The sequence below is a fragment of the Sphaeramia orbicularis genome, chromosome 15 (assembly GCF_902148855.1).
Source record: "Sphaeramia orbicularis chromosome 15, fSphaOr1.1, whole genome shotgun sequence".
Taxonomy (NCBI): domain Eukaryota; kingdom Metazoa; phylum Chordata; class Actinopteri; order Kurtiformes; family Apogonidae; genus Sphaeramia; species Sphaeramia orbicularis.
The window spans coordinates 30,336,749-30,351,693 of NC_043971.1; the positions used below are offsets into that span (position 1 = coordinate 30,336,749).

Genomic DNA, 14,945 nt, shown 5'->3' on the forward strand with positions numbered 1-14,945 from the left:
TCATGCATGCCCACCTTTAGCTCCTCAACTCTTAAAGAGGAATGCACTTATGAGAGAAAGATTATTGTGTCTAGACTGTGTGTCTGTACCACTTGATGAGAGAAAGCAGCAAGAGGAGAATATGTTGTGTGTTTGTGTGCATGTGTGTGCATGTGTGTGCTTGTGTGCCTCTTTCAATCTTAGTTTGGCCATTATAGCTAATGAACAGAGGGCCGGGGCTGGACCCTCATATATCGATCACAGCTCAAAGCCTATTGCTGTTCAGCTCTGAGAAAGAAAAGGAAAAACCAGAAAAAAGAACTTTCAGACTAAGACGGATTCTGCAGTCGCTGCTAAACATCACCACTTGCTGTTTTTATATTCTTACCATTTCTTGGCTTTTTAACTGGGCTGCTGTTTGTGTTTTTTCTTTGATAGTTTTCTAACACTGTGGTTTTCACCTCTTGTATTTACCCCCTCCATTCCAGCTGCTGGATCTTAATATTTATGCTGCTGATTTGCTTCCGCTAGGTTGCATTTGTTGTGCAGTTAAAGTACATAAAAGGGGAAATTAAGGCATCATATTTTAAGGTAAAACCTGAGGTTTAATCCAACAGAATAAGATGGAGACCGTGAAATACCTAATCAGTTATTTCCTTCTCGCTTGCTGTTTTTTTCCCCACACACAGCAACGATTACACCATATACACTTTAATTATATGGTTGAATTAGCCCAACATTATCATCTTGAGATAAGCCATTCAGTGCAGTGACTTTTTAGGAAACTGCAGACAAGACACTCCTGGTTACATAAACATTGCGGCGGCCACTCCAGTGTGTTGATTTTCTGAATTGAGTGCATCAACCCGACTTACGGCCAGTTAAGGAACTAGGTAATCTGCACGGTAGATTGTCATTCAAATTACACCGGGAGCAACTCTAATTACAGTGACACTAGGATTTAGCAAATATGATGCTGTATGAAATTGCCAATCATCTCCATATGTAAAATACAGCTGGAACCAGAGCCTCATTCCTTATTGGCCGCACAACACCTGCATATTAGGCATTTTAATCAGAAAGGACGAGTTTTCAAGTGTAGAGTATTGTTCATAAAAAATAGAATAGAGTTCAGTACAGACACCCCATAAACTGTCAGAGACATAACACCCCCCTCACCACCAAACTGGTCATTATGGCTCTAAATCTGGCAAGTGCTGCTGGGAAAAATGTTGGCATCTGCATCAGCAGCAGCAGGCGGCACTCTACAGGTGCAGTTAATTTGGTTGATAAATAGTAATAAAGACAGAGGGGGGGCGGTAGTTTCAGGTTTACTGATTGGATGATCTGAAACAGGAGGGATTTCCATCTTGAGTTTTAAATAGTGAGTAAAACAGATTAAGAGCCATAAGGCGTGACTTTGGCCTTTAACGACTGAAGGAGAGAGAAGAAGACCTTACAATAATGGTGAACTACATTACATTATGTATTAGAGGGTGGGGAAGCAAAATTTACAATGAACATTTAGTTGTTTTTTCTCAGCAGGCACTACGTCAATTGTTTTGAAACCAAACATATACTGATGTCATAATCATACCTAACACTATTATCCATACCTTTTCAGAAACTTTTGCCCACATGAGTAATCAGGAAAGCAAACGTCAAAGAGTGTGTGATTTGCTGAATGCACTCGTCACACCAAAGGAGATTTCAAAAATAGTTGGAGTGTCCATAAAGACTGTTTATAATGGAAAGAAGAGAATGACTATGAGCAAAACTATTATGAGAAAGTCTGGAAGATACTATTAAAGAAGAATGGGAGAAGTTGTCACCCGAATATTTGAGGAACACTTGCGCAAGTTTCAGGAAGCGTGTGAAGGCAGTTATTGAGAAAGAAGGAGGACACATAGAATAAAAACATTTTCTATTATGTCAATTTTCTTGTGGCAAATAAATTCTCATGACTTTCAATAAACTAAGTGATCATACACTGTCTTTCAATCCCTGCCTCAAAATATTGTAAATTTTGCTTCCCCACCCTGTATGTATTTAGCCTCAGTGGCTACTTTGTTGATTTAAGTTGTTTTGGTTAATATCATAAAAGGTCAAATGTGTGGTGTTCCTCCTAGTATTGCATTTGTTAGTGAAAAACTTGCTGCATAAAAAGCAAAAATTCAGGCTTTAATACTTAGTTCTTTTTCTGACTTGAAATGTTTCATAAGTCAGCGATTTCTTGCATCACGTATGTGGAGGAAAAATAAAGCATACTTGTCAGTTTTTAAAGTTGACATGCTAAAAGTGGTAACAGTGAGATTTGGCTTGAAAAGTGATGCAGAGTTATGCTTTTGGGAATGACTGAAAGAAAATTACCAAACATTGAAACAAAAGTGGAACCATAAGTCACTCTTAAGGTTTTTTTTTTTGGTTCTGTTCACATTTTATTTATTTGAGATAGCTCTAAAACAATTCAGAACATTTTAGCTCCGACTGGTATATCTGTATATGGCTCAGTTTTGTTTTTCTTTTAGGAAATCTACTTTGTTATAGTGTTGATGCTTTTATTCTTACTAGGGCTGTCAAAATTAACACGGATTAGTCCATCATCATGATTAATCTGATTCAAAATTTTAACACAATTAACCGATCTGCACTGCAGAATGAGTCTGAACGTCTCTGGCATTGCATTTGGGCAGTTTGTCCAAGTAGAGTTAGCGTCATGCATGTGCAAATGGGCAGGTGATCCAGTAGTGACAGGCAGCAGAACCAACCCATAAAGATGGAAGACAGTAAACAGCAGGTTGGCCTTCTGGATGGAAATATGAGGACAAAAAAAACATGACGGAACAGTTGTTTCAAGTTGTTTTGTTGAAACTGTTGAAGGTGTTTAATAAGTTATATTCCCTTCTGTCTTGAGTCTGCTTACTCATGCAAAATGAAACGTGATTAATATAGATTAAAAATGAATGATATTTAATCACAATTAATCAAAATTCAGCCACAACAACCCTGTGATTAATCTGCTTAAAAATTGTAATTTTTTGACAGCACTAATTTTAACCACACAGACATTTTCCACCAGTCTGAATTACCACTAATTCCTGTTTTGTTTTGTTTTTTTCTGATAATATTGTCCAGATCTTTCCAGGACCTGTCCAAACAGGTGGACCTGGTGTATGGGACTGTGAGGGACTCAGCTGTTTACGAATATTTCCGGGCCAAAGGCACCAACCCTCTGGAGCAGGACAACACATACGCTGAGCTGTGGAAAGTCATCAACAAGAATAATGGCTTTGAACACTCCGTCACCAGCCCATCTGAGGGGATCAAGAAGGTGATTATGTATTCTGATCTCTACAAAGAAAACATAAAAACATTTTAACTCATGTTCCCTAATATGTGACGTCTTTAGGACACCCTTACACTCGGCTGTTGCTTTTAAACACATCCTGTTTATGAGGAAATCACTACACAAATGTGTTCAGCACAGGGATGATGCAACATTTAGAATAAATCAAAAGATTATTGCAAAAAACTTCTTTAGATCAACTTAATTCTTCAGCAAGTGTTATTTAAAGAGGAAAGGTACTGTGTCTCCTTCAACACGAACCCTCGATTAAATAAAAATAATCCGTATGTTAAAAATTTCAGTGGAGTGTGCATATATACTTTCAACAGCCTCATGTGAGCCACAAGCTGCATTTACTGTAGTGTGTTGGAAACAGAAAAACAGATTTTCATTCACTTGCGTTCTAACTGCATTTTATAGTAAGTAGGCCATGAACTGCTGCACGTACATCTGTGTATTATTTGATCAAAGTGTTATGTGTACACTACACATAATAAATGTATTAGTTAAAGGTGAGTGAACTCCAGAGCTTTTTGCAGTTTTAATGAGACATGAGGTGAAAAAGTCTGTTCAGCCGCATTTGTTGACAGCTGTCTTTATTGCAGAAAATGTAGGATGCAGGGTGAAAAAAGCCCGGGTGGTGCACTGCGAATATAAATATATAAATCCAAAAAGATCTGCAGCAGGATTTTCAGCTGTGGATGTTCTACATATTCTCCACAGTGTGTGTGTAAAAATAAGCAACATCCAGGCAATAAAATAAAATAAAGAAGCATTCATTTAGGATTTCTAAAACAAAGTCTGGTGGTACAAATGCAATCTGTTCAATCAAACGAGCAGACAAATGAAAATAAATTTATGTGCATAAAAGGAAGACTGAAGCATTTCTACATAATGGTTTTCCAGTCATTGCAGGTCCACTACCAAAAGTTTCAAGGTAAAAAAAAAGCAAGAACAAAAAATAGTAGAAATTTCCCAACTTCATACAGGCGAATGACATTTCAATTATAATTAATGTCCTTTAAATGAAAGGACAGATTCAGAATATCTAAGTCTATCTTCAGCTAATACCTGCATGTCCAGTGAAGTGGTCACTTTATGATTCCTCATTTCCATATTAGCCTTGGAAAATATTCTTTTCTCTGCTACTCAAGTACAGAAAAAATTAGAGGCAAAATTCTAAAATGTTCCTTTAAAAAAACAACAACATATGCTTCTGAAAATTCTGCCTTTTTCTTATTGCCGTGCATCCTCCATATGTTTTGTGATTTTCTTACCCATCTGCACAGGGGACTGGGGATGTAATGAGGTACTTCCATACAAAAAATAAATAAATAAACATTTGGGAAATATCCACAGATGACTTGTGGCTCATAATATAAAATTAGCTTCAGCTGAACCTCAAGATGCATTCTTGCACAGAAGGAGGACACTTTAGTCACACTCTTTCCAAATTAGGGAGCTTACACAAACAAAATCAACCAAATCAAACAGTCTGCTGAAACTGTAAATCCAGCTTTACACATACCAGTATGTCTTCATATAATTATTCTCTATGTGTCTTGGGAATCTCTTTGAACTGTCCAGGCAAAGAGAGAGTCGTACGCTTTTCTGTGGGATATGGCGGTGGTAGAATACGCAGCTCTGACAGATGACGACTGCACGCTGACAATAGCGGGAAACAGCATGAGCACCAGAGGCTATGGCATAGCCTTACAGCATGGCAGTCCTTACAGAGATCTCTTCTCTCAAAAGTAAGTCCACTCTTCAAATTGAATGTTAATTCAGATTCTTTTTTCAATTAAGAACTATTTCTGTATAACAGTGGTAGCCCCGTTTCTGTATTATTCAAACTTCACAACATGCATGAAGAAATTATCCCTAAAATAAAGTCCAATTCTAATGAGTATCTGGATCTCTCATTATTGTTTGGATGGATGGATGGTCAGATATTTTCACTCCATTATATATGCCAAAAGACACAGATTGGTTTAAAAAAAAAAAAAAAAAAAAATGCTTCAATATCACTGGTCTACAGTTTTTTATAAATGATTTGCTTCAGACATTAAATGTGCTAAATGTTACGTATTTTAATAAGATTAATTGGAAAATAAATGACAAAAGTGCCAGTTTGCTGATGTTTTCAAGGTATATGATTGTTATTACACATATATATTGGTTTATGTACATTTATATAATAATTTTATAAATCTTCCACTAAATAGAACCTGTAAATTGAATGTATTCTAATGTGCAGACAGTGTTTTGAAGTAGATCTTGTAGCTCTGAGACAAATATTCCTTTTGAGTCAAACCCATTCTCTCGTTAATTCTTGAATTTCACATTTTGACCCAAGGCTGTATCTTGGAAAGTTCAGCCAACCAGCATTTTTGACTTGATTTTTCTTTATCAGTGACTCTCATGTGGTAAAATTTCATTACTTTTATTCTGGAAGCATTTTCCTTGTAGACCAGTGTATTTTGTTGGTTTTGTTGTCCTAATCTTTGATGATAGGATGCATCATTCTGATAAACCTATGCAAATGTGACATGTCACATTTATCCCTGGCCAAGAATTTGTATTGAAGATGGACGAGTCAAACCACCATCTAAATTCTTCAGTACATCCTAAAGCTTCTCATTAGGGTTCAGGTCTGGACTCTGTGGTGGCCAATCCATGTGTGAAAATGACGTCTCATACTCCCTGAACCACTCATAATATGAATCTGATGAATCCTGGTTGTCATCTTGGAATATGTCTTTGTGATCATAGAAGAAAATAATCCACAGATGTTCAGACGTGTTCATTCAGTATGCTCAGGTTCAGCTGAACTCATTTTACGAACATAAAGCATTACTGACCCTAGACCTGACCAACTGAACCAACCCCAGATCATAACACTGCCCCCACAGGCTTGTACTGTAGGCACTAGGCATGATGGGTAATCAGCTTCATGTGACACTTGTAAACCGATGAACCCATCACTCTGGAAAAGGGTCAATCTGGACTCATCAGACCACATAACCGTTTTCCATCGAAACACAGTCCAATCTTTATGTTCTCCTGCAAATAGATGCCTTTTTCTGATTAGCACTAATGTGTATTTTTGTTTACGGCCATGCAAATATTTAGTCCCAGTCCTTTGAGTTCTGTTCAGATTGTGTGAAGTGGAAATGCTCCTACTTTCACTATTAAAATTAAACATAAATTCTAACGTTGATCATTAATTTGGCTGCTCTGAAACAGAGCATCATATTTTTCATGGCCACACTATATGTCTATTGACGTGGTTTTTTCACCCCATAACACCCAACGTATCATATTTGATACATGAGTTTTGAAGCCCTCTACATGATCAGTGTGGTATTTTTTCCTTGAAAACCTGATGTATACAATTAGATTCATGCAATAGATGGATAATCCACCGGGGGGGAGGAATTCATTCACCAGAGGCCTTTCCAGTGACACTACAAGATTGTCATTAATGAGGAAGGAGGCAGAACTTTGACAATTTTGAAAAGGAATTACCAATTTGTTAAACATGTTTGTGTTATATTATGTTTTTGTTTGATCAAAAATTGTATTTTTTGAACATTGAGACCCAATGTATCAAATATGATACAAAATAGAAACTCATACATGGAAATTGATATATGAAAAAAAATTGTTTGGGTTGTTCAGAAGGACCAATAAAGGCTCCACTTTCAAAGAACTGAAATTTTCTGTCAATGATTTAATGGTTCAGGCTTTACAGGGTCTAGAAATAAGAAGCTATTCACTCCATCAGTTAGAGTTAAAAAACTTGTAACTCGTTAAACATCTTAATCACTCCAGTAATTACCCAATGGAAGGATTGTTAAATCTAGGAGTTGGGTTTATTTTTTATTTGTTTATGGTCAGGCCAGGCTGGTATGTCCTCTTTTTATTTTTTTATTTTTTATTTTTTTCAGTGTTTTGTTTTTGTTAAATACATGATTTGTGTGGCAGTACAGAAATGGACACTGTTTGGAGGCATCTGGGGTTTTGACGTGTCATGATTATTAATGCTCAATTGAATGTAAGTTATGGAGCATTATGGCAGCTGTACGTACACATGTCTGAGTGGGAATGAATGTGCGGGCTCATGGACAAGAATGTGTCAGTCACCGGTGAAATGGTTGAATAATGACTGTGCAGAACGCAAACCACTCCAATGGGAGTTTGTTCCCTGCCATCATTATTCTCCTCCACAACATCCATCCATTTCTCTCTGCTTTCTGTAAGCAAACTAATGGACTGACTCTAGTATTTGATCATCTTTGTTTTCCAGGCTTTTACAATTTGATACAAAATCCATTAATCTTGAAAGTGCTATTGTTTTTCTTTTCTTTATTTATAGAAAAATATTAGTATTGTCGGTGGTAGGATTTAGTAATTTGAGCATTTGATCTTTAATTGGCTCAGCAGTAATACTAATTCATTAACATTAAGTGTATTGTTCCTAAGGTTTGTAATGGTTTTATTGTTTGAGCTACAAAGTTATCACATTTTTTAATTATAACCCCGTGGAGCAGTTTAATATTAAACCACTAATTTTCTTGAGCATTTGTGTATGAAAATAATTTCTATTCCGTACCAATGATTTTTCTTATAATTATAGTGGTATAATTAATACCGTTGTAAGGGCCATAAGCTGTTTCAGAGGAAGATGACATCTACCTAAAACTAATTTATTACTATGTTTTAAGTATTTGGATTATTCTGAAGCACTTCTTTTCAAGTCTTTTCAGTAACTTCTATTTCTGTTACATGACAAAGATTACCTGCAGTAGCTAAAAATACAATTTGTTCCTCAGGATTCTGGAGCTTCAGGAAAAAGGAGACCTGGACATTCTGAAGCAGAAATGGTGGCCAAAGAAAGGTCGCTGTGATCTGCAGAGCCATGCAGACGCCCAGCCCGAGGGGAGAGCGCTGCGTCTCCACAGCTTTGCGGGCGTCTTCTGTATCCTGGCTGCCGGGCTCCTGCTGGCGCTCCTGGTGGCGGCGCTGGAGACCTGGTGGAACAGCAACCACTGCCGGAGAGAGCAGCCCAAAGAGGTGACCGCTGACAACTCGTCGGGCCAGGGCCCAGGCCCAAGCCTGCTAACCCAGAACCGGGCCACGGTGGCCACCACGGGTCCGCCGGCCCCACCAAGGCCTCGGTCAAGACCCAGACCCCTGGGTCCCCCGGTCCTGCCCAGAGATGCCACTGCCACACTCTACTTTATGGATCCAGCAGGCGGTGACGCCAGCCCCGATTTAGTAGAGCTGCAGTACACCCAGTTATAATAGGTGTGCCCCTGTGACCTAATGATGGTAGTCCAGACATCATGTGATCGATTCATTCCTTCTCATGTTGGGAGAGAGGTTGGGGTGCTTTGTCAGGGACTCCTCTCAAACACAGTGTGATTCTCTCTCATACTGACATGTAGGACATTAATTGCTACATTTTTTGCCTGAACACAGTAAGTCGTTATCATAGACACTGGTAATAACGTGAGAGAATCTCAGCTGGAAGATTAATTGTAAATATAAGTTTGAAATATAAATCTAAAACTCTTACTGAAATTGTACTTCTGAGTCAATGAGGGCTTCAGTTGTACAATAGCTCTCTTTAGCTTATCCATTCAAGTCTTAACACTTTAGAGCTCAGACTTCATCTTGCTGCTGTTGACTGGGCAGCCTCTGTACATGAGGCGTCCGGACAATAAGGCTTGACATGGATCCCTAAACTAAAGTGTGAGCAAAAGCAGATGCTGCTTTATTAAAGCATTGACCTGCCTGTTTGACTTGACAGACCAGCTATCCAATAACAACTGGCTAATGACACCCATTTAAGACCCAGTCCTTTCCCCCAAACAAATGGCAGTAAATCAAACTCCATCCATGTGGTTTTAAAAGCATGTGACAGTTTGATTTACTGCTATTCATTAAGGTTCAGTCTTCTGTATGATGTAGCTCTCATAATAACCACATAAGGCCGTCATGTAAGTCACAACAGACTCACATTAAGTGTTTTATTATTGAGGGTAATGAGTTTTAGTATGACTATGATTATGGACTCTATTATTATTAGGTTTTTATTGGCATGTCTTAAAGCAACGTTGGTTTCAAAACGGAGTCTAAAATGTTTGCAGTTTCCTCAGTTAGGCAAGTTTTTACACTAAAAAAATGTTAGAAAACTATAGCCATCTCTTGCTTGTGTTTGTAGACAAAACTGAATTTAGTTGAATAAATAAAATGAGCAGTGTAGTGAAGAAAAAAGCCATGAAATAGAAAATTGAAACATTATTTTCCAAATATCCCAACGTTTGTTTTCTTTTTTTTTTTGTTTTTTTTTTTCAAAAGCATAAGTCAACACACTACAAAATATAAAATACACAATAGGCTGACAGGTCTATGTATACTGTATGTGTGCTTTGTCTCAGACAGAACTGTCCATGTATGTAAGAATGGTAGAAGAAGGAGAAAGCCATTTAATGGAAGCATTTGTGTAAAATCTAATATGTGTTATAATAATACTTTTTACAAACTAATTCATTAAATATATTTCAGTTAATAGTACATATTCACTTGTTCAAAATTTGTGAATTGCAATGTAAGGCTTTAACAAACATTATGACAAATCTATATTTATTTATTCATTTTTTCAGACAATTTAATGACACAATGCACAAGACATGATTTGATGAGACAAGACAATACATCATCATCTGGTAAATTTTAATGGTGTATAAAGGATTAATTAAAACTGTCAAAACTGTGAAAAAATTCCCAAGGTTTAATCCTTTTTTAACACACTATAGTCGTAGTAGAGTATATAGACAAGCTTTAACTGTTCACAATTCTTTTAAACCTGCTTTAAACTGGTATTAGTGTGTAACATTTAAAAGACACTGGAGGTTTTGGGTGTTCTATGTTAAGGTTTCACTGTTAACTCTGAGTCGTGTCAGTGTCAGTGTAGTTTATGTAGTTGTTATGAGAGCCGCTTCAATCATGTACTTTCTGATCACGATAATATGTCAATGATCGGATTCCAAGATATTTTCGGCTATGTGTCCTTGTCCTTGGTCTGGTCTATTGACATATAATGATATAAAAAGCACTTTATCAGAAGGGAGGTGGGACATTTGGACAGATGAGACATTGGGGGGGGGGGGGATGCTCCTGTGCTGGATGGTCATTGGCTGTGTCAGGACAAAGGGGCAGAGCATGGGGCCGGCCAAGGCATTAGACATCAGTCACTTCATTTATCATCTCCATCACCTCATAGTCTGTGCTTTTTCAATCAAGTCATTTACTTTTTCTGTCTGTCTTTCATATCGATCCACTTAAATGGGTGCATCATGACAAAATAAAAAACTATGGAGGTCAGGGTGCAGCCAAAAATTTCGCATCATAATATCTGTTGCACATTTCTGCAACATACTACGTTTTTGTTAGTTGTTTTTTTTTTTTTTAATATATGTGCTTTTTATTTGGCTACTCTCTCTCCTCTCCCATATGTGTATCGCAATGTCGATGCCTGTTTATTAAAAAAAAAAAAAAAAAGGCATGTTTTAAATCATCTTTAATAAAAACTCAGGACATTAATTGAGATTATCACGTCTTTTACTAGATCTTATTGTCTCGTAAAGTCTGATTCATGCGATTTGTGTCCATTGCAGTTTGTCTTTTTAACTACTAGTGCTCCTCCTGCAGTGGAGTGCAGATGAGCAATTTGTGGAGGAAATTTAAGCACTCCTGCATGAAGAGACATCTTTGTTAAAGTTCATCATACAAGTGGAGACATTAACTTTTACAACCACATATGTCAGATTTATAGTTTTATTTATGGTAACATCTCAATATATAGTGTATGTCAGCTGCTTGAAATTCTGGTATACTCAAATAAAGTGTTTTCTCAAACATGGCAGAGATAAGCAGGGGTAATTCCACTGTCGTCAAACTCATAATACCATTTGTGGTAAATCATGTGGAAGTATACGTAGACTGTACTGCATGTAACAATGTAAGTGATGACAATGTTCAAACCAATAACCTGATCTAACCTGTTTGTTTTCTTTCACTCTCTTTCTGTTAACTTTTCCTCTGACATTCATTCCACTTTTATTTAACCTCTGTCCACTTCTATTTTCTTACCCTTTTTACTCCACATACTTTCTGGCTCTGCTCTGTCTGTATTTAGGACAAAGAAGTAAACCTTGAACAAGTCCACCAGCGTTTAAACAGCCTCCTGGACGAGGACTTGGCCCACAAGCAGCTACCGGGCCAGTCTATCGAGATCTCTGCCCTGGACATTGGCAGCATGCAGCCCAGCCAGTCTCTGGAGGCCTTGTCTGCACGAGATTACCCATCCCACCGCGGGGGGCCGCCGCTCTCTGTGACCACCTTCCTCCAAGAGAGTCACGGGGCAGGAAGGACACTGGGCGCGGTTGGTGGCAGGACCTTGCCACTGCCACTCAGCAGCGCCACCATGCCCTCGATCCGCTGCAAACACAGGGCACCCAACGGGGGGCTTTTCCGGCAGAGCCCACTCAAGACACCCATGCCAATGTCCTACCAACCAGTGCCAGGAGGACCCATCCCAGAAGCCAGTGAGCCCAGCCACGGGACATCCATCTGAGCACGCAGAACTTTCACAGACACTCGAGCTCAACGGGAATCATGGAGAGCTGACGTGAGTGCGACCAGAGTGACGAGATATAAATAAAACACCTACAAGGATTTTTATTACAAGTGAAGAAGAGTCAGTGGACAAGACACTGAGACTTTAATGTACATATTTGTAAGTACAAAGAGAGAGAGAAGCAACATTAAAAAGTGTATTTTGAATATTCTCAACAGTTGAGTTTAAAAAACACAAAAGTATTAAAAAAAAAAAAATGACTGTTTGAATGGCTTTGTAAATTTTGTTCTAAATGAATAAAGGTGAAAATTCTTTGTGGTTGTTTTCTAAGTGCCAAGTTCAAAGATGTTTTCTTTCAGATCAACATTAACTGAATGTACTGTGAGAATTCCTGATAAAAAAGACATTTCACACTTCAAAGACGTTGGAAGAATTGATTTGTTTCATATGAAAAAAAATAAAATAAAAAGTGTAATACAAATACACGGAGATGTGTGTTTTAAAACTTATGTGAATGGAATGTTGGTGTCATGCTGTCACTGTGTGTACAGTTTGGCTTTAGAGCTCAATAGGTGACAAGTCAGAGATGTTTTGTATAATGCACCAGTATATTTGCTGTTTTTTGTTTGTTTGTTTTTTTTTCTTTCACAAAGATCTTTTCTTTCACAATGTCTCCTTTCAGTTTCAGGTACATCTAAACACAATGGAAGAGTACAAGGTTACTGGTTACACTGCATGCTACACTACAGCCAAAAACATAACTAAGAAACAAATAAGGCAAGGCAAGTTTATTTGTATAGCACATTTCAGCAACAAGACAATTCAAGGTGTTTCACACAGGACATTGAAATAAAAAGAAACACATTTAAAACATTATAAAAGAAACATGTAAAAGGTGATTAAAACAGCAAGTAAGAAAACAACACATAAAATCCAAAAATAAATAAATAAAAAATAAAAACACACATTAAAGTAAGAGTTGCAGTGCAGAGTTTCAAAAGAGAATATAAAATTTAAAAAGTCAAAAGCCTTTTAGCCAAAGGCAGCAGTGAACAGGTGAGTCTTTAACCTTGACTTAAAAGAACTCAGACTCTCAGCAGACCTGATATTTTCTGGTAGTTTGTTCCAGATATACGGAGCATAGAAACTGAACGCTGATTCTCCATGTTTAGTTCTGACTTTTGGAATAAAAATTATTACCTAGTATTTTGTACGTATTCTGTTGCCCATGAAGTTGGAATAAAATATTTTTACCTCTTGTGATAATGGGATTTATTCTTGATAGATTAAGTGTAACTGGGACTCATGTAATAACTGTACCTGGCTAAAGGTGATTACTAATGTGTATAAATAGGATTAAAAACAGAACTAGAAGCACTCGGAGAGCGCAGACCTCCACCAAGGCTGATCAGTGGCCCCCCCCCGTGGGCCCCCCCACGCCAAGGAGGTTATGTTTTTGCCAGGGTTTGTTTGTCTGTCTGTCTGTCTGTCTGTCTGTCTGTCTGTCCGTTAGTGTGCAACATAACTCAAAAAGTTATGGACAGATTTTGATGAAATTTTCAGGGTTGTTGGAAATGGGCCCCCCCACCCCCGATCACCACCAAAATTTAATAATTTCTTCCTTATCCCATTTCCAACAAACCCTGAAAATTTCATCAAAATCTGTCCATAACTTTTTGAGTTATGTTGCACACTAACGGACAGACAAACAGACAGACAGACAGACAAACAAACAAACAAACCCTGGCAAAAACATAACCTCCTTGGCGGAGGTAAATATGTCTAAAAACAAAATTATTCCAACTTTATGGAAAACAGTGTATATGCCAAGAGATGCATCAGCTGGTGTAATACATTCACATAATTCTCTAGACAAAACAATTATTAAAAAAAAAAAAAAAACAGTCTGCAATGAATAATATTTGAATAATTGCAACCCACATATTTAGATCTTTGAATTCTAAACAAATATAGTTCCAACTCAGTCTTTCCTACCAGATCACTATAAACAAAATTAAAAATGAACTCCTTTGCCATAGTGAATCTATGTGGTACTAACCTATAATTTTATTTCAGTACTGGTTTTGACCCCAAGAGTATTGCCTTTGGTCCACTTTGGCACAGAGATCAGCAAAAATATGGTAAATTAAATATCATTCCATGTGGAAATGAAGATAATTGCTCACACTGGGCCAAACTCAGCTCACCTTCACACCAGTAGCCATCCAGGCAGGCATCCACATGGGGCCTATATGAGCAAACTAGGTGCCAGATCCTGCATCTCTGCATCTGATGCCGTTGGGGAAAGCAAAGACTGGCCAAGCAGACCCAGATGGGATGAGGATGTGTAGCTGTAACACTCATGGTGTAAGCATGTGTGTGTGTTTGTGTTTTTGTAAGAAGTGCCAAAATTCTGATCTTGAGCCTGCGGAATAACTGTAGCAGTCGTAATATCATTAATTATTGAATCTATTATAAAAAAACACAACAAAAATATCTTTCAGCCTGAGGGTCCAGATTTATTTAAGTTACATCAAGTGTTAAGAAGCATCACATACATATGACTGACGAAATCAATTAAAGGTATGACCGTTCACTTGAAAAACAACAAAAAAAGAGGTTTACGATGTCGGGCGCCGAATGCAAGGGCATATCCCCGAAATCCTCCTGCTCCCCCAACTATTTGGAAGAAACACAACACCTGGTGTCAAAATATGACATCATGTAAACCCTGGGTAGCAGCATGAAGAAAGATAATTGTTAGAATTTCGATATCAACTCAATTTGAGCTACATCGACCTGATAGTGGAAGAATAATGGTCAGAGAACCAATTTTGCCCTAGAAAATATTCCACCTACCGAATGAAAATGACATTGTATGAACGCTAAATGGTAGCAAGAAAATGGACATTTGAAACACAACCAATACGAACCAAATTTTATCTCAATTGTCCTATTTTGGCTAGATTTATG

The 14,945-nt window shown here is 37.7% G+C and overlaps 1 protein-coding gene across 1 annotated transcript in view; it reads left to right on the forward strand.

Annotated features, from left to right (window-relative positions):
* grid1a (glutamate receptor, ionotropic, delta 1a) overlaps positions 1-12,265 on the forward strand; it is a 374,524-nt gene extending 362,259 nt beyond the window's left edge. The window contains exons 13-16 of the mRNA XM_030156621.1: positions 3,115-3,310; positions 4,913-5,079; positions 8,161-8,401; positions 11,532-12,265. Of these exons, the coding sequence (XP_030012481.1) occupies positions 3,115-3,310; positions 4,913-5,079; positions 8,161-8,401; positions 11,532-11,969 (1,042 nt within the window). The 3' untranslated portion in view covers positions 11,970-12,265. The remainder of the gene's footprint in view (positions 1-3,114; positions 3,311-4,912; positions 5,080-8,160; positions 8,402-11,531) is intronic.
* Positions 12,266-14,945: the final 2,680 nt, after the last annotated feature.